Genomic DNA, 19,626 nt, shown 5'->3' on the forward strand with positions numbered 1-19,626 from the left:
TTTACTTTACTAACCCATGGCAGCACATATTTATAAGCAAGTTTTGGTTGTGTTTATTTCAAGCCTTTGAAAAGTCAGAGTAAATTCTAGGATTCTATTATGACTTATGCTGGATATTTTTCAGTCAATACCATTAAAACAGCCTTGCAAAGCTGTTGAACAGTCTCAAATTCCACAAGAAGCAGCCTACTAATGGAGCACTAGACTGCTCTGTGTTGGATTTTTCAAAAATACGACTCAGAGGTGGTATAGTTAGCATGAAATTTTAACCAAGAATACAGCAGGGAAAAAACTTTACTAGTCCCTACAAAGGTATGGGATACCAGAAAGGTTTTAACCACTGAATACATGAGGGACTTCCAAAGGCCTTAGGACATGAGGAACTTAAGCTACCAAGGGATGCATCTTTGATGGTATGTGCATGCTGAAGACCAGGCATTTTAAAGCTTCAGAGAAGTTAACACACCTTGTACAGAATTAGAAGAAAAGTTGTCACTGATGTGAAGTTGAAGGAAAAGTTGTCACTGAGGCAAAAACCCCATAAATTGGCATCAGTGGGTAATGGGATTTCTAAACTTCTCAGCCAGTTCCTAATACTGTGAGTAACTCAGGTAAATCGAAAGAATATGAACTTGAATGGGAATAGCAATGCAATCATAAGGGGCAGCAAAACCAAGGACCTGGATGGTTATTTTAGAATCTCAGGTTTACAAGTTCAAGTAATGACTGAGACAGAAAAGTTCATGATGTAACAGCTGCTAGAGGCATGAATGTTCTGTCAAACTGGTAGGCTAGCAAAGAAAAACTTATTTTTTTCCTCCAGGTTTTATGCAGTGAGAACTAATTCAAATTTAAAAAGGGACACATTTGCACTTCTTTTTATCTTTGAAGTGCACAGTCTGATCCACCTGTCCACAGTGATCTTGGAGCTCATAGGATCAGCCTTGGGCTACTACTACTACTACTACTACTACTACTACTACTACTACTACTACTACTACTACAACTACTACAACTACTACTACTACAACTACTACTACTATTACTAAGGCTACTTTATCTAGCCTTGTAGAAGAAACCAGTACCCCACAGGTTCCTAAAGGAGGAGTGAGGTGATCCCTGTAAACTTCTGATCCCACATTTTGTATTACACATGACATAAGACATCCCCAAACTTGCTCCTAGATTTATCTTCCTGTAATTTTACCTTTCAGTAAAACATCTCATCTCAAACATCCATCAGTGATGAAGAATGCACAGGAGCCATGGTAAGGTGTTCAAACAGTTACCCACTCTCCCAGGTAAAGGTGTGTTAAAAGCCTGATTTAGTCTACTTTCATCTTCCAACTATTTGATCCTATTATACTGTTGTATCTCCATTTCAATCAATTGCACCTGTAGTGATACCTTACATAATGCAAATAGTATCCAGTAATTAATGCCAAACTGGGGTAAGATCTATAATTACAAGCTTTGAAAGAAGAGGAAATGTAGAGTGAGGCAGACAAGTTTAAAAAACATCCATTATTTAGTATCAAATACAGAGGATGCTGAGGAGAGACCCATGCCTGGGAGCAATCCTCCAGATAGGAAAGATGAAGCTACTCTTTAGATATGAAAAACGAAGGGTGTGGAGGCAAACAGTGAAGCTACCAAACTGGTTTGTTGTAGCAAAAATTTCTAAATAGTTATCTACAAATTCAGAAATAATTTACAAATTAAAGGACAGAACTGCTAACACACATCAGGCAAGACTGGAAAGAAAATGGTGATTAACATGGGACTTAATTGGAGCTTATGTACTGATATTTACCACAGTGCAGCTGCTTCACTCTCCCTGAAAACCTGGAATTATACTTCTATACCTGTCCTCCAGTTTCAACCAGATCATGTACCTTAGTGGTCAGGTTATTTATGTTTAATCACAATTTGTAAAGGGGTAATTCCTCCAGCTGTAATTTGTAATAGATTCAGCATAAATTTAATCAGCTGAAGTAATAAGGGACATTTTTCTGAGTTATACAGATAAAAATGGTGCTACAGAAAGCCCTGTATGAAGGAATATTCTGCTACCACCAAGGAAAAGGGAAAAAAAAAGCTTTTATTTGAACACACCAAATCATGGAAGGAGCATACTTTACTCTAGGTATTCAGGAAATAAAGAACCCATATGTGAGAGGGATGGTGCTGCCTCTAAATTGAACCTAAAAGACAGAATTCAAGGAGAAGAAAAACACGGTTCATTTTCAGAATGCAGGAATATATATTGAGGTGACAATACCAATCTGTGCTAAGAGAGATGTTTCACATATTTATTAAAAGTCAGTGGACAGAAAGGTTGAGAGAGGAGCAGGAGGTGAGATGACAGAGGTATATAAAGATAAGAGCTCCTGAAAAGGAAATGTCTTTATTCTTTCTCTTAATAAAAGAGTAGCAATCACCTATATAAATGAAAAGACAAGCTCTGATAAAAGAAAATACTTCAGTAATATTCACATATATAACTCAGTAAGCTTCAATATAGCAACCAAAATCCAGTATTAATAACAATACCCCAGGTCAGGATAAACCCCCTGATGTCTCAGGACACAAGACAGCCACAAACTGCTTTCAGACACAAAGACACCTCCCCCAAAAACCTTGTTAAAAAAATGGCTAATATAGGATTTCTTCCATGTGTAGCAATTCCCATGGCAGTATAACTCTGTAGCAAGAGTAAGATCACTCTTCAGAAACTTAGTGACAGGGAAACTCTTCTTCCCAATAGACAGAGCAAGACTTTCACACATACCAGCTTAATTAATTTAATAAACCTCTGTCTCTCTTTCTCTTCCTGACCCCATTAAAAGAAATACTGAAAATATTTTCTTGTCATATATACAATAAGCCTTTAAATGAATACACAACACCCTTCACTATCAGCTGCTGAAGGCAGCTGGGAATTTCATGCCCAAGGACACTGATTGTTAAAAGCCAGGCTCTATATCTTGGGTATTGTATTTTTGTGGTGAAGAGTTACACAGGTTTTAAAGAAGAGCTACATTTGACCTCATTCCCCCTCTCCTACCAAAAACTGGCATTGTTGTGGCAGCAGTTGCTCCAAAGGTTAAAAGACACCCATCATGTATGTTAATCTGCACTGGCTGATGACTCAAAGACAGCAGATAAACACCTTGACTTTTTTCACAAGGTATTTCTTTTTCAAGCAACATTTTGTTAAATAATCATGAACTACCATCCTTTCCAACACATGAAAAGACAGTAAGATTTAACAGGAAACATCTATTTTCATAAAAAGAAGTTGAACTCATATTCTGCATTCAAAACACGTGTTCTGACATAAGTTAATTTTCTTAAAATAACCCAAAATAAAATATTTCTGGAAATAGCTTCATGTTTATATTCACTGGGATTTTTTTTTTTTTTTTAATGAGGTAAAAAGTATCCACAATACAGATTTAAAACACAGCTGATGGCTGTCTCACTAGACATGAACTGTAGAGTGCACCTTCTGCTCTGGACAGCGTTGAGAATTTGTCAAGAAAAGGCCAAGATCTCTGAGCACTCAAGCTGCCAAGTGCTCTCAAATTAAATCAGTTTGAAGCGGTTTTCATTAAGATGGATTGAGTGTGGCATCGTGAGAAACACTCTATCAAATGTAGTGTTTTACTTAGTGATTAAGTATATACCAGTTGATGAAGCTGCCCAAATCCTTCGTAATCCCACCACTCCAATAAACATTTAATGAGTATATAAGTTCAAAAAGCCTAGTAGAGGATTTAAACCTTCAATCTTGTTTTTATTTACTCTTGGAACTCAATTTCTCACTTCAAGTGAAGAATGCTGGTGCCTGAAGCTCATCTGTTACCCTGGTAAAATTAAGTGCCCTCCATAGTATAAATTAGAAGACATACAGGTTGCAATTTCTCCAAAGAATTTTTTTTATACTGATATATATATTTAATTATTTTATGAAATTAAATCATGAGAATATGAAATAATGTGTCCCTTTCATCAATTCTGAATTCCAGGAGCCAGTACTGAAAAAATTACTTTGTAATAGGGAAAAGCAGTGAAAAAAAATGGTATTTCCACATTCTCATCTCTTTGCTTAATATCAGAAAGTTACAATGAAAATAATGCCATTCCAAAGGTGGGAAGGAGAGCTTTCAAAATAAGGCAATATTCAGAAAAAACCCCAAAAATCTGAACAACACACAAAAAAATTTAATTCTCTCCTAAATATATACATTTATATACATATACATGTATACACACAATGATTTTATTGTGATGATGACCTGGTCTGAATAAACCACACAATATTAAAATAACATGAATTTCAGAAGTGCTATGTAAGTAGCAGAAGAAGTATTTTGAGCAACAAAAAACTAACTGCACTGCATTATTATCAGATTTATAGGTAGAAAACAATTTATGAAAGTTCTTAATAAGTTTTTGTCCACTGTTACACTGATACACTGTCAACCATTTCTGGTGACATGACACAAAATGAACTTTCCAACTCACACCCTTTTCTTATTCAATTTATAGGATTTTTTTTCTCTGTGCAAAGACATGAAAATATTCACTAAACTTAGAGTGTTAAGTATGTGTCAACTTCAGCTAGACAGTGTGGATTTATAACTCTCACACTGATCAAAATAGCCCCAAACATAATACAGAGGCTCCTTCCAATATGAATAACTATATCCTTCATTTTAAAATTAAACATCTATCAAGAAAACAAAAAGTAAATTTAAACAGCATGATTTTCTTGTTTGTGTTTCAGCTTTATCTGTGCTTAATTATGCAGGGTTTTGGGTTTCTCCTTAGTGAATCAAGTCACCGAAACTTAAATAAACTGTCCCCATTCTAATTTTATTAAAATACTGATTTTAAAACTGTGCATGGAATAACAGAAACTTGAGATGCCTGGTTGGATGTACAGAAAAACTAAACAACCAAACCTGAGTAATGGAACTTACTTGGCAGATAAAGGCTGTACAAAGTGGGGGGAAAAGCACACTGTATTTCAGAGACCTTTCAATTTAAATTTACAATTTCATTAGCCATTCTTCAAAGGAGTTACCAACATGCAACAGTGAACTTGTCAACCACAAGACTCACAGGCAGTGTTATCTGGTGCTAGGACACCATTATTTCAGGGAAAAAAAGGGAGGAAGGGAAAAGAAAAATAATAGCTTTGACAACTAAGAACTCCAGTAAAAATACAGCCTGAATGATTAGAAAGCAGCAGTTACTCACTGCAACTCCAGAAACCACCAAGGTAAGCATTTTAGTCAACTGAATGAGTGCAACTCTTCTTGAACAATAAAAGCAAAATAACTCCAAAATGTAGCTCAACTTTTCAAAAATAAAGATGAAACCCTTAAAATCCTTTCCATTCCCCTGCTATATTATATAAAGTAGTTTTAATGCACACTTACATCTCTAGCTTTCCCATAGAAGGCTTCTTGAAAAGCAGCTTCTAATGATCCAATGAAATAAACAGGATGGCAGTCACCATACCTATTTGTGATAAAATTTCCAATTAATAAATTAGAACAAAATCAAGTCATTTCAATATTCTACCTTTTCATATATTCTGTAAATATAATTAATTGGCTAAACCTTTAGAAAGATGAAGTATTACACTTCTAAAGGACAGAAAGGAAATATTTAGGACCCATTTGTTTTCTGACATTGAAAAACTCAAAGTAATGAACTACTACCTTACAAACTTTATCATAAAAACATTCTGTTTACACATGTAGATACCTTAAGTTCTACACAATTTTCTATAAAATTTTTCAATCATAACTTATCTCCTCTCTTTATTCTATTCTTAAAGGTTAATTGAAGGCTATTATTGCATTACACATTAATGCATCTCATACACATAAAGGAACATCTTATCACAGGAGTGAAAACAGAAGGCACATAAACTTTGCATTACTTTGCAGCTTCTGCCTATTCAATCAAACAAGCAACTGTTTAACAGTGCATGATTTGGTAGTATAAAGTTTTTTAAAAATCCAGAATTTTTAAAAGTCAGTATTTACCCAGACACTTTGTTATTGTGAAAACTCTCACAGAAACTAAGTATAATTTCAGCTTTTCTGTTCTTGCATATGATAATAAAATTATCATATAAAACCAGGCTTTCTCATCCTTCTGGACCTTTACATAATTAAGTAATGATATTACATAGTGGCAAAATAAATAAGACAAGAATCAACCATTCCAGCTTGGGCTGAGAAATAATTTTATTTCAAAAGCAGTTCTAGCAGCAGAGTTAGAAATAAAATAAATTAGTTTAGGATGTCTAAATATGCTGTATTCCATTAAGATCTCTAAATATGCTATAATCTCACAAGAAAACATGTACACTTGGTTTATTTTTATTTTCATTATTTGCTAACATAGTTTGTAATAAGAATTGCAGTTAACAGGCTAAGCTTACCTTGAAGAAAACTCTGCTGTAAATTGTAATAAGGCATCTCCTTCATTTTCAGCATTTTCTGGCACTTAAAAAAAATTTATAAATAATAAAAATAAATAATGCAACCTTATGGAAACAGGTTGTAATATGCAAACACATTCACTTGACAGGTATTTCATGTTCCCAGCTTACTGAAGTGTTCCCAAGAGACCATATAAACTTCACCAAAGACGATCCACTACAAACATTTCAAAAGACAAGAAATTTCCAGAGGGTCTCATGAATATATTCAGGTTTTCCAAACAGTAAAATCCTCAGGTCTGGTGTAATGTGATATATCACTTGCTCAGAGTTAGCAGTCTGACTTACTTTAAGGCTTGAAAGGCTCAACTCTTCCTATCCATAGTGTCAAAAAGTTTTCCATATTATTACATATATTTGCTGTCAAAAAACTTCTAATGAAGTAATACTAATGCAAGGCTAAAGTAAATAAAGAGTATGCAAGAATTGCATGTAGGAGGTAACTGACTGCTCAATCCTTTTCATAATTCAAGGGCAAATAATCACTAAGAAACTAGATTAGCATAATGACTAAAACATTAATCAAAAACAGAATCTGTAGAATTTTCAAAACAGGGACGTGGAAATCTAGTTATCTGCTAGTTATCTGGGTGCATTTGGATAGAGATCACAATTTCTCTGATTTCATTTGTTACTCATCAATTTTAAATTAAATAATTACTCTTCAGTTGCAAGGTTAGAAATTTCCCTCCATGGAAAGGTGTTTTTATAGTTGCCAGCTATGTGTGCAGTATTTTCCTTTGATACATCCATCAGAGGTGACATTCCTATCAAAAGATACTTTCCAGTTTCTAATTCTGCAGAATCCTCACACCTCTCTGCCTTCACTTCTGCTGTACAACCCCAGTTCATTGTAACTCTTACTCATTGGTGATTTCCTCAAGGCAGATGATGCTACTCCAAACATTTCTCCATCATCAACTCCAAACTCAGTAGCATCTTCAAAGTCATCTCCATCACTATCACTAACCATATGAACATCAGTGCATTGCTGTATAAAAACAAAACCCACAATCCACTGTAAGCTTCTATTTCACACATTTTCAGTGAAATACAGAATACATTCACAGTGACAAATACTTACATATCTCTATAAATACATAATACTCTGCAGTTTAATTTTCTATTTTATGCAGCATTATCAAAGGTAATTTTTAACAGAAGTCTGGTTGACAGAAATATTGTGTGACAAAATGCATTATTAAAGAATCTCTGCATACACACAGATGAGCAAGTTTTATCCAAAGTTAATGCTGTTTTCCATCTAATGGTACCAGAGCTGGCCTAACTGTATAAGAGTGAGAAAAACCACACAATGGTGGCTTTTATGTTGGTATTTGACATACCAATATAAAGGAGAAAAATCAAAATTTTAGGGCAAGGAGCTAAGGTCTCATCCCCCACAGTCAGAAGCTTTGTTGGGATTTGTTTGGGTTTTTTTCCTCCTTTTCTTCAATGACTCCTTTGCACAGTCACAATTACGTGTTGCAGGAACTGCAAATGGATTGTTGAAAGATTCAGTTCTACTGACCCACTGAACAAGAGGAGGGATGGTGAGCACTGCACACCAAGGTGTTCCTGCCTCTTCCTAGAGCAGACTGCTAAATCAGAGATGATGTCCTTACCTCCTCTGACTGCTCCCTTGTTTGTACAGGTGAAGATCTTCTTCCAACTGTGAGTCGATGGCAAGGGAAAGTCAGTCCTGACACAGCTAAAGTCATCTACAAAGCAAGCAATGGTTCTTCATTAAAGCCACAGTCTCAATTAAAGGTTAGGGGGAGGGTTTAAGGTTGTTTAGAGGTTCAAATTAAAGACTGCATTATTTTAACACATTCTAAGAAGCCTGAAAAACTAAAATGATTCCTTACATTAAAAATATTCAAGGAGACATCAGCTGAGTTTTATTGAGGTGTATGCACAGAGTACCAAAACAAACTCCATGAACTGCAAATTCCAAAGTGCCTTGAGCTGTTATTTTCTCCTAATCAGTACTGAGGTTTGAAATGTTACTGTACATGCCAACTTTCACAGTGCTATGCTTGGATGATGTAAATGTAGATTTTTTTTTCTTGCTAATCAAGGAGCAATTCTTAAAGAAAAGATGCTAAGTATTGATACAAGTAATTAAAAACAATTAAATCATCTTAAAAAAAATATGATTTTGAAAGATCTGTTTATCAGCAGACATTGTAACAGACACAATCACATTGGCAACTTAAAAAATACATTTCTTCTCCTTTTAAATGTCAAGGGTGCAGACCATGTACCTCACATGAACAAAGACACACAAGCCAAACTGGTGACACTGCAGTCAGCACAGTCCACAGGATGGATGCTCAGCAGCCAGTGCCACCAGAAACAGCATTTCTGCCTGTTGCTGTATGCCCAAATCTCAATTTTTTTAAGAACTACCAATAGAAAAAGTCTACTGTCACTTGAAAGACAAAATTATTATGATGCCTGCAAACATGCACCAATAATATCTGAAAATCTGACTCTATATTGCATTTTAAAATGCATTAATTATAATGACTGAATGAAAATGAGAACCCTGTGAACCAACTGTGCCATCCTTGCATTTCAAGCTTCTTCCCAGCCTCCTGCCTCTTCTGGAGAGCACATCAGTCCAGGAGAAGCAAGCTTGATGACCACAAATAGCAATTTCAGAAGCACCTAAGACCTATCTGAACTGATTTTACAATGTGAGTAGCTCTTAAATAAAGATAATGGACTATTTTTGGCAACGACAAAGTATTTAATGCTATGCAATTTTCAGTGATGTGGAGGGTAGCCTTGGCTGTATGTTTAAAACATCATTTCTAATGGTTCCTACAGATGAAACACAGAGAGGACAGAAAAACACCTAGATCCCATAAAACTTATTAGTATTTTTGCAAGATGCAGAACAAAAGATTTACATTATACATTTCAGAAATACAGCACTCTCCTAATTGGACTGTAAAAACATTAAGGTAAAATACATTTCAATCATTCTCAACAAAAATCCAAGAATAAATCATAAGCCTTAAATTTCATTTACTGCCATGAGCACTGAAAATACCCCATTTATTTTTTATACATAATTCAGAGCGACTTTCTCACATGTCTGCTAGAACTCACAAAGATTTAATTTGCTGCAGGTTGAAGCAGGCTGATTAAGCAGGCTGGTTACCAAATGAATGTTAACCTGTCTGAACTAGCCTACTGTCACATTCTCACAGCAAGGTTAAACACAAGTTTAGCTGTGTAAAAAGCTCAGCAATGGTCTTAAAGGAAGTGAGTTATAATACTCTGGAGCAAATGAAATATTAAAGATGACACACAGGTCTAGACCAATTATCTACGAAACTTCTGTGACAGGAGCATAGGAACTGCATTCTCTGTAATAATCCACCATTTCAATTCTTATTTTTATAAGATTTTAATAATAAACAAAACCCAACTGTTATAAAAGCTGAAACTTTGCCCTGTAGTTATCACACTACACAAAATGCTGGTGAAGCACACACACACACATTAACCACACACAGGCTGCAGCTCCCTCTCTCCCAGCATCAAATACCCTGACAGATGCCTGGAAAGGCTCCCGGTATCTCTTACGTGAACATTAAAGAGAGAGTGGTAAGATCAAGCAGGCAGTTATTGTGCTGCTTCATCACTTGGCCCAATTGCAGGGTGTTGCAATTCCAATTTGCAACCCTATATTATAGTGTCAAAGCGTCTCTCAAACACGAGCTAACAGCAGAAGGGGTTCCACATCAGAGCCTGTTTCATCCTACTCTCCAGACAGTTGCTGGAATGTTGGGGGTTTGTGCACATTGGTGTGAGAAATCACCCTTTTCTTTGCTTTTTTTGCTTTTTTTTTTTTTCTTTCTGAGAAGTTTTTTTTGCAAAAGAAATAGCAGCTCTCTCATTCCAAAAAAAAAAAGAGAGGCATCAACATTCTTCTAGAATAAAGTTATCTTCATTCAAAGATAGAGTTCTCTTGCAAAGAAAGGCACCACAAAAAGCCTCAAGCTTTATTTTGGAAATCATAAAAAACACCTAGACTAAGCAAAAGATTGTTTTCCAGGCATCTGAGCAAACATTTTCCTAGCACAGTGAATGCAGGCCAAGGTACTGATGTGAGCACCACTGAAGTGTCTCAGTGGTAAGAACTGTAGATCTCACACTGGTCGTGGAGAGGTTTTTCTTTCTCAATACTGTACCTGCACCTCCCAAACAGAGATGCAGAACTTGATCATTGCAATAAATTATCATTGTGTTTCAGCCACCTTCCCATGGGAATGGACAAAATCTTTATACCAACCCCACCACTGAAAAAGTGGTTTGTAGCCTGAGTACCTGATTACTCATATTCTCTAGCTTGTGAGCCCATCTGGCTGTGAAAAAATTCTGAAGTCAGTCACTTTTCTGAATTTTTCTTTTTTGCATGAAAATCATCACTAGGTTGGTACCAGAGCTTGAATGGGATGGCTTCCACATGCACAAGAAAAGACACTGAAAATGTATTTGCAGGACTTGTGCATGAATGACAAGCTAGATATAGGTAATGAAAGAAATAATACACTAAAGCAAAAATAAATAAGACTGTTTTTTTAGGCAGGGAACCTATGATATGCAAATCAAACTGTCTCAGAACTGAAAGGCACATGAGGTGGAAAGTGAAACAGAATCAGAAAGAAGGAAAACTACTTGCAAAAACTAACTCCAGAGCCATCTTTTTTCCAACACTGTATAGACACTGTTGTGCTTATTTAAAGTTTAAGTAGTCTCCTATTTGGCTTCCTCTAGCTTTTAAGAAGGACAATAAAATTCAAGATTTCAAACATTTCAGGCAGAGTGACAGCAGGAAAGTCTCCTGCTAGGTGACAACAGATACTAAATGGATTCAATACCTCTGGTATTCAAAAAGGTAATGGTACAACCTGGACTAAAAACACATAAAAGGTTATTTGAAATAGATTTTAACAACTAAGAGAAAGATCACTACAAAATCAAACAATTTAGAGAGGGCAGAAATAGTCTGGTGCTCAGTTGTGCTTTCCAACTCTAAGACACTAATACTATTTGTAAATGCTCAGCGTGAGATGATTTGTTTTTCAATTGCCAGCATTAGCAATCGAGGGATAAAGTTAAGCAACATCTTTTCTGATCCAAACATGTACAATTCCTTGTCAACCTTCCAGATTAACCCAGAAATATTTGCCAAAACTGGAGTGAGACCAGATGCTTTAAACAATAAATTATTCTTCATGTTAGAAAGTATTAGTTTTATGTAAAAGCTTCTAGAAATATAATTCAGAACAATCTAAACCCACTATTTTTTTCCCAAACACTTCATGATACAAATACATCTGCAGGACAGAAAGAAATCAATGAGAGCATGTAATTCCAGAGTGCTGCCATCTCATGCTCAGAATAATATGAAAAATTACAAGCCCATAATCTCAAAACCTTGTATCTTCTAGAAAGAGTTTGTTTGCACAACTTAATTCCCACTCTTGCAGACTTCTGACATTACAAATGAAGGAACAAACTCAGTCTCTTGTACCAGAGATATTTAATCAAGATGCTGAAGATGTGAGAAAGATAAACAGTAGAAGGAACATGAAGGAATGATACCAGCAGAGAACTCCAGCTGCAGAACTCACTCCACTGAGACATGCTGATGCAAAAATCATAAACTTGGTGGATTGCATCAGGAAAGGAGTAACTGGATGTGACAAATTGCCCTTCCTCATGTTCAGCCACACACTGATGGAGAAAAACAGAATCTCAAAAGAGATTTGAATGGCAACTATACCTAATGAGGAAAATGAAGGAAGCTGTAAGAGCCTTCTAGTGCACTACAGAATATAGTTGGGACACCCAAAGTGTCCAGTTTAAGGCAATAATCTGTAAAGAATGGGACATTCTTCCTCATCCTCAATTACTGAGAGCTTGTGCTGCTCACAGGATATTTGCCATCAAGGGACACCATCTCTGAAAGGGAATAAAGCTTTTCATAAAAAATAAGCAAGTATAATGTTTAAGGAAGGCAGGAATATTGGTTTAATTTGTGGTCTTCTTTAAGTTTTGATTATTACAGGAGCAAAGAGGGTTTTGAGGTTTTGGAAGGAATGCATGAGCACTCTGATTTGGTTTAATGTACATTATTGCATCTATCTAAATATATGGACCTGTTAATCAGAGCAAGTTATTAAATGGAGCCCTTCAAGTGTACTTGTCAATTAAAAAAAAAAAAACAAAAACCCCAGATTTTGGCTGTTTAAAAGACCATTGAAAAGAAGAAACTGTTTCAATCACTGAAATGAGGTAATTTTATTGTTCAAACGACTCAAATGACAAATTCTTTCCAACTCACTGGAGAGGTATTTTTCCATGACAAAATATTTTCAAATACCATTTTTTTGGCATAAAGTAGAGACTCTTGATCATTTGTTCTCAGAAATTCAAAGGTCAAACTGTAAATCTTACAAAGCATCAGACAGAAATTCAGAGAACACTTGATCCGTGCACAAAGGAGAAGATTCTAACAGTGATGCCAGATTTCACTTGCACACACACAGCAAGTGAAGCAACAGGCATTATCTGAAAATGGCAAGCCAAAACCAAAATCTTGCAGTGGACAAACTTTCTGGATTTTTAATATAAAAAAAGATCCTAAAAAGAAATGTAATTTCTGTATAACTTCATTGCTATGAATCAGTCTGATTATTCAAGTAGCTGAACTTGAAATACAGAATCATGTTTGGCTGTATACAATCTGCTACAATAGGAAACTAAATAGGGGAACTCTCATAGCATGATCTTCTATTGAGGTAAAGGAAAAAAATCAATTTTCTGCTTTTAATACTCAGAGATAAAGTAAGCAAACAAAATTCTGGTGTACAAAATAAAAAGCATGTTTTCTAATACTTGACTCTCCCCCATAAATCTCCCATAAAAAAGGCTCTTTCTAAAGGTTGCTTAGCAGGCTGAAGTGCACACATAGGGGTTTATAACACACATTTATCACACAAAAACATTTTCAATCAGAAACAAATGCAGTGTTATCTACAGACTGAAACCTAATCCTGGTTCAAATACTCCATGTGATAGCCCTTTCACCATGCCCAAAATGTGAGTTGCTTACCTTTCCCATTTACTAGTTTACTCACTGATATATGGCTTAAGAATAAAGAAATAAACATGACCAAGTACATTTAATAACACTCAATTATTCAAAATAACTTAAGAAAGGTGCCTGTAGCAAAATACTCAATAACTGGCACGTGTCTCCTCTGTGAAAATTTTATTCCCATATATTTTGATCATTTTTTCTTGTTGGATTTCTTTTCCCTTCATCAGATAAGAGAAGGGATAAGGACAGAGGGCTGAGCTAGGAGCATTATCAAGCATTTCAATTTTCATAATAAATTTACTATTCTGTTTTGTGACCTTTTATTAGAGCATAGCTAATTTCCTGAGTAAGTTAAATGCCAATTTATTGGATGGATGGACGGATGGATGGATGGATGGATGGATGGATGGATGGATGGATGGATGGATTTTCTTGAAGATACAGGAAAAAAAGTTGCATTTTGAACACAACTGTATGAAGTTTGAGAAGGAACAAAAACTTTGAGAAGGAAAACTCTGAGAAGGAACATTTCTGTCCTTTTTTTTCTATGTATATGGTATTACTAGATGGACTTGGATACAAGGTATTTTAGGGACCAAATGCTTTCATTGCCCAAGTGCACTGACAGTAGGTAACATAATAAGACAAAACAAATGATAAACCAATCTAGTTGGAATACCTAGAAAATCAGTTATTCTTCTTGCTGCTTACTATCTGAGCTAGATTGGTCAGGCTGCTCCACAGCTGAGGCTCACTCACATTGCCATTTTCCTTTTGTAACCTATCCTTTTTGAGATTGAAGGAAAAGCAAGGAATATTTGGATGGTGGACAGGATACAGCAATTAATGTGGAATATAGGAAAATCCAAGTGTACAAGGCAGGGGGGAGAGGTAGAGCAAGTGAGTGAAGTTTTGTTTTCACACTTGAAATACAAGAGTAGGAAGTTTTTCATTAAACAAACAGTTGAATAAAATTGTGGTTTCTAAGTGCATTCAGCATAGTCCTTGCATGTGAATATCAAAACAGGGGAAACAAAAGTATGGGAACTCTGGAAAACTTTTGCAGTTCTCCAGAGATTATCAGATGGATCCACACTCCACTGGCTGGAGATCCAAACAGAGAAACCAATCCATACAAGAAGGAGGTGGTGGACTCCCAGGCAACCCAAGCCATTTCTGATACTCCAAGTCTCATCATTTCAAGAAAAATGACACAAGAGAGTTTTCATATGAGCTTGTTCTTGCCACAGCTGCAGTTCCTGGTGTTTAACCAAGCATTATTAACAGTGTGTGGGCAGCCTGTTATGTTCAGACAATCCCTCACAGAATTCCTTGGGAACAAACAGGTGGTCAACACTCCCAAACCCATCATTTGTCACTGTATAATTATTCAATAAATCACCTATCCTCAATGTATAATCTCACAAAGTGATACATGATTTAAGAATTCCTGTATTTTCATATTTTTAACATGTTTAAAATTATGTTTAAAGCTTGAAGAGATTAAAGATGTTCTGTGAATTAATGTTTATCCTTTGGCTTGTTTTTTTCTCAAAAGTCAGCAAGTATTTTCCAGTAGTAACAGACTTTAAAATTACTTCTATCCATACTGAAATACACAGTATACACAAAACAAGTGCTATCACACCAACAAAGAGCAAGTATTCCAATGTAAAATGGAGGTACATTGCAATTCAAAAAGTAAATCTGTTAAATACATTATTTTAGTCAACTGCAACAAGGGCTTTTTTGTACTATGCAGTCAATTGATGCAGAAAGATTGACTATCCAGAACTGAAGGGCTCTCTTCAGTCTGTACTGCTCAACTACACATTGTTATCAAAGTTCAGTACATAATATTAAAAAAAGGAAATCAAACACCAAAAGTTTGTCTACTGCCATGTAAGCTCTTATCCCTCCTTAAATAACAATAAAAAGTGGATGTAATTCCACATTAGACACTTTGTCTTTTGACATCAAATAGCATTAGCTGGGAAAAACAGTCAAGTATGCTTGAGGTTTGTTTGTTTTATTAAACTATTGCACAAATATGAAAATGAACAGAAGAGTTTTAAACATTTGACAGCCCTTGAAATTAACTTCCTTTGGAAAATAACTTCATTTTCATTATGCATCTCCAATAAAAAGAAAAAAATCTTGACAGGTATTCAACGTTTCATTTTAAACACTAACTGGATGAAAAAAACATCTCTAGCGTGGAGTGTGTTCAGGTTATAAATCAGTAATGCTTATTTTAACTCCTCACAAAGTGTTGTTGAGATAATTACTGCTGACAGCTTTATTCAAGGTTCATTTCACTTTTTCTACTATTTTTCCCCTGTTAGAAGTTCAGCAGGGCCCATGGGAAGATCCACCCCTCACACCTGTTAGGGTTCTTCATGTTACTGAGGCCAGTTTGGACACGTCACTTCAAATTAGCATTGTGCCACAGCGCTGTGACAATTACTTATCGCAGGTTTAACTTGGAAAAAAGTTTCTAATCCAGCCACAAGAACAGTGTCAGAGTACGTAATTTAAACCTGTCAACACAGGTTGTAGGAAATTCATTCCAAGGATTTCAGTCATGTTCCCATGGTAGATCTCTGAACTATAATGAAGCTTAAAATCACAAAGGAATGCTATAGAGTTAAAACACAGGATCCAAAAGTTTAAAAAGGTCTGAAGGGGAAAAAAAGAAGTGTCTGAACTATTACTCATGTTTTAAAATTTGAAAAATTCTTTAGATTAGGATTAAGAGACTGCCTTGTTAATTCTCCAAAATTCTAAAAGGCTGCTGCATATTGTCCTGGGGTGACAATTTTGCTGCAGTGTAAAGGCACAATCCTGGCAGATCTTTACATGTGCTGAAGGCAGAAGTATGGTGAAGCAGCTCTGGAATTATCTTGAGGACAGTGTGGGAGGCTGGAGGAGATCCAAGGCACTATTTTAGGGTGTGTGAGTGAGGAGGGCACTCGTGTCCTTCAGACGCCAGGCGAGGGATGCTGGCATTGCAGCAACAACTCTAAAGGCAGCGCCACAAAACACAACGAGATTCTTGTGAGCTTGAGAAAAAGTGGTGCCTGGTGCTCTGGGAACACCCAGCCCTGGTGTGCTGGTTGAACACACATGCCAATTTTTGCTATGGCCCCTGTTAATCACCAGCCATGCTACTGTGCATCTACCCCTCTCGTTTGCTGGCTGAATGAAAATTATCCCTGGTTTTGATTATTTCTCATTTGACTGAGCCTAGTTAGGCAAATTAGGAATTAAAGCAGAAGGACAGCTACTGTAGTACTTCATGTTGCTTCAAACCACAAATATATTTAAAGGAAACAAAAAGAAAATAATATTTCCTCATACAACAGATTCTGCTGAAAAAGAGATATACTTGAGAGACTGAAATAAATACCCATGATCACTTACAGAGCTCATTCTTCTTGTTAGACAAAAACTGTAAATATTAAAAAGGATGAAAAATCTGCCAAGCCATTTGCAGCTATTTGAAACACAGGGTAACAGAATTAAATAAACGCTGAAAGACCTGGAACACAGTTAAGTATAGACCGTGAGGCTAATTGTGGATCTTGAGTTAATTACTTTCCACTGATACGTTTTCTCAATGGTCTTTTACATGAGTTTTTTCTTTCCTCAGTCTGAACCCCAAGGCAATTCAGCATGCTAGCCTCCAAACTCTGGGTGATTCATTGTGTACTTCTGCCTTAGGATTTTTAGTTCATGCAGAGAAAGCCAGGCTTTCACATCAAGTTGATGTTAATGTGCACTGACAAAGCAACAGTAAAGGAGCTTCATGTTTGTCACAACGTGCACTCTTTAATTTAGTAATTGCTTTATACTGATATGCAAATAATGACACATTTCCCAAATTTCCAGTTCCTCAGCAATGCTTTCGCTAATTACCCAGTGGTTAAAACTTACGCATGTAAATTGGTTCAGTGAGTTTATTAATAAGTACACCTGTGTGAACTGATCTATAAAACATGCCTGGGAACAGGTCATAACTCACTGTACATTCCTGAAGGTCTCTGGAACTGAAAAAAAAACAATTCTCTAACTAAAACAAGATAAATTATAACTAACAGAGTGTTATTCACAGATATGCTGGGATTCCCAACCTTTCCTAAGCTAAAGAGAGACTGTCTTTGGGTGACAACAAATACCAGGAGTCAAAGCATTCATCAAGAGAGGGATCAAGGTAAAGAAATGAAAAGGTCAATGAAAAAAATACCTCTAGCACCTGAAAACATGAAAAAGGGCCAGTGTTCACTCATCCATCAGTTCTCTGTGGATGACCACTGCTTTGAAGTCTGCTTACACTATTATGTGTTACAGTGTACTCTTACTTTTGATACTCTAACGTGAAAAATTCAGCTGCATGGATGTCTGATGGATTCAGACTCAACTACTGAAAAAACACTCAGCAGAGTTAACCTGTCTTCCTGTATTTCCTTTCCACAAAATTGTCCTGTTTTATTTGCTGGCTTTTATGTTCCAACACAGTCTGTTGAATTTCTGGTGTTTTCTTTATGTAACTATGTAACTGCCATAGAATATAGACATTATAATAACTGTTTTTACTAAGTCTGATCTCAAACCACTTATTTTTTGCTATTCAGAAGAGACACAAAGCCATTAATAGTTTTTTAAGCTCAGGAACAAGTAAAATAATAAACAGTATAAACTAAAAACACTTTGTCCACATCACATATTGCCCACAGATCTTCACAGATACACCTTGGGAACTGCTTTACATGCACAAAGAGTATCAGCCAAACACTTGGCACATTTCTGGTCTATGGTGGGATGCCATTTACTTCACAACATTGTACAACGCTTTGGATGGCAAACAGAGAAGTGCCTGGATATGTTTCCAGCACTATATAATTCCTTGGCACAGTTCAAGCAGTTGTGCTAGCATAATTTCTTCCAAAAAAAAATGCTTCAAACACTGATAGGATTTTTATGCTCCCTCTTCTTCATGGATATCGTTTTCTGAGGAATTGGATTCCTGCAATGTTAGCTCTTGGAAACACAGTGGTACTGACTTCTAAAAATGAGCCTCTAAAAATGATGATTGTTTCCTATTTTCTGTTTCTCTTACCTGGAATGTGTATCTTCTAGTGAAGTTCTGCTCTGCTTATAATAGCAGAGCTTCATTACAAAGAAACGAGCACCACGGTGATAATCCTCCAGGAATAATGCAATTACCACTTATCAAACAGGTGTCTGCTGTATTCCAAGGAGATTATCACTTCCTATTCTACTCTCAGAGAGCACAGAATAAAAGAGAAGCTGCTACTATTAAATGACTAAGGGGAAAAGGAGTCTTTGATAACAGCTCCTGCCAGCATCGCTCAGCAGGGCATGAAGCAAATATAGTCCTTCTATAACAAATTGGCACTGAAATGAGTGTTTTGCTTTCTGTAAAATGAGTTAAAGCACCTAAATAAGAACACTCCTGTTAATTCAATCTGAAGCATCTCTCTCTACATGGAATATTCCAAGAATCCCAGCACCTCCGGCCTTATGCCAAACCATGCCCCTTGTGGGTAGTCCTGAAGAGGAAATCTGCCTGCCCCAGCAAAAATGGGTTGCAGAGCTGCTCCATGAAACATCATCTTCCTTATTATGATGATTGATCATCATCAATCATCCTTCAGAGACACTTCTGTGACAATCCAGGGCCTGATGAAAGTACAAAAGGATCTCCCAGAGAATTAAATCTTTTGACCAAGATACGTTTGTAGGTCAAACCACAGCTGGATGTAATTGATCAGCAAAAGCTATTTTTTAGCATATTTTCCAAGCAGCTTCTTGAGTAGGAATTATCTCAGGAGTGGATCTCTAAAACCAATAGCAAAAGCACTCTCCTATGAAATCTGGGATACAGCTCAATGTACAGAAGGTGCTATTACTACATGGAAAAACATGTAATTGATTTGGAAACAAGCCCAGC

General features: G+C 36.1%; 1 protein-coding gene across 1 annotated transcript in view; it reads right to left on the minus strand.

Moving 5' to 3' along the window:
• FAF1 (Fas associated factor 1) overlaps positions 1-19,626 on the minus strand; it is a 153,521-nt gene that overhangs the window by 44,037 nt on the left and 89,858 nt on the right. The window contains exons 9-12 of the mRNA XM_015636255.3: positions 8,152-8,247; positions 7,391-7,517; positions 6,467-6,530; positions 5,451-5,532 (exon numbers count right to left, since the gene is read on the minus strand). Coding sequence (XP_015491741.1) covers positions 5,451-5,532; positions 6,467-6,530; positions 7,391-7,517; positions 8,152-8,247 — 369 coding nt within the window. The remainder of the gene's footprint in view (positions 1-5,450; positions 5,533-6,466; positions 6,531-7,390; positions 7,518-8,151; positions 8,248-19,626) is intronic.

Source organism: Parus major, chromosome 8 (assembly GCF_001522545.3).
Source record: "Parus major isolate Abel chromosome 8, Parus_major1.1, whole genome shotgun sequence".
In the NCBI taxonomy this organism is placed as follows: domain Eukaryota; kingdom Metazoa; phylum Chordata; class Aves; order Passeriformes; family Paridae; genus Parus; species Parus major.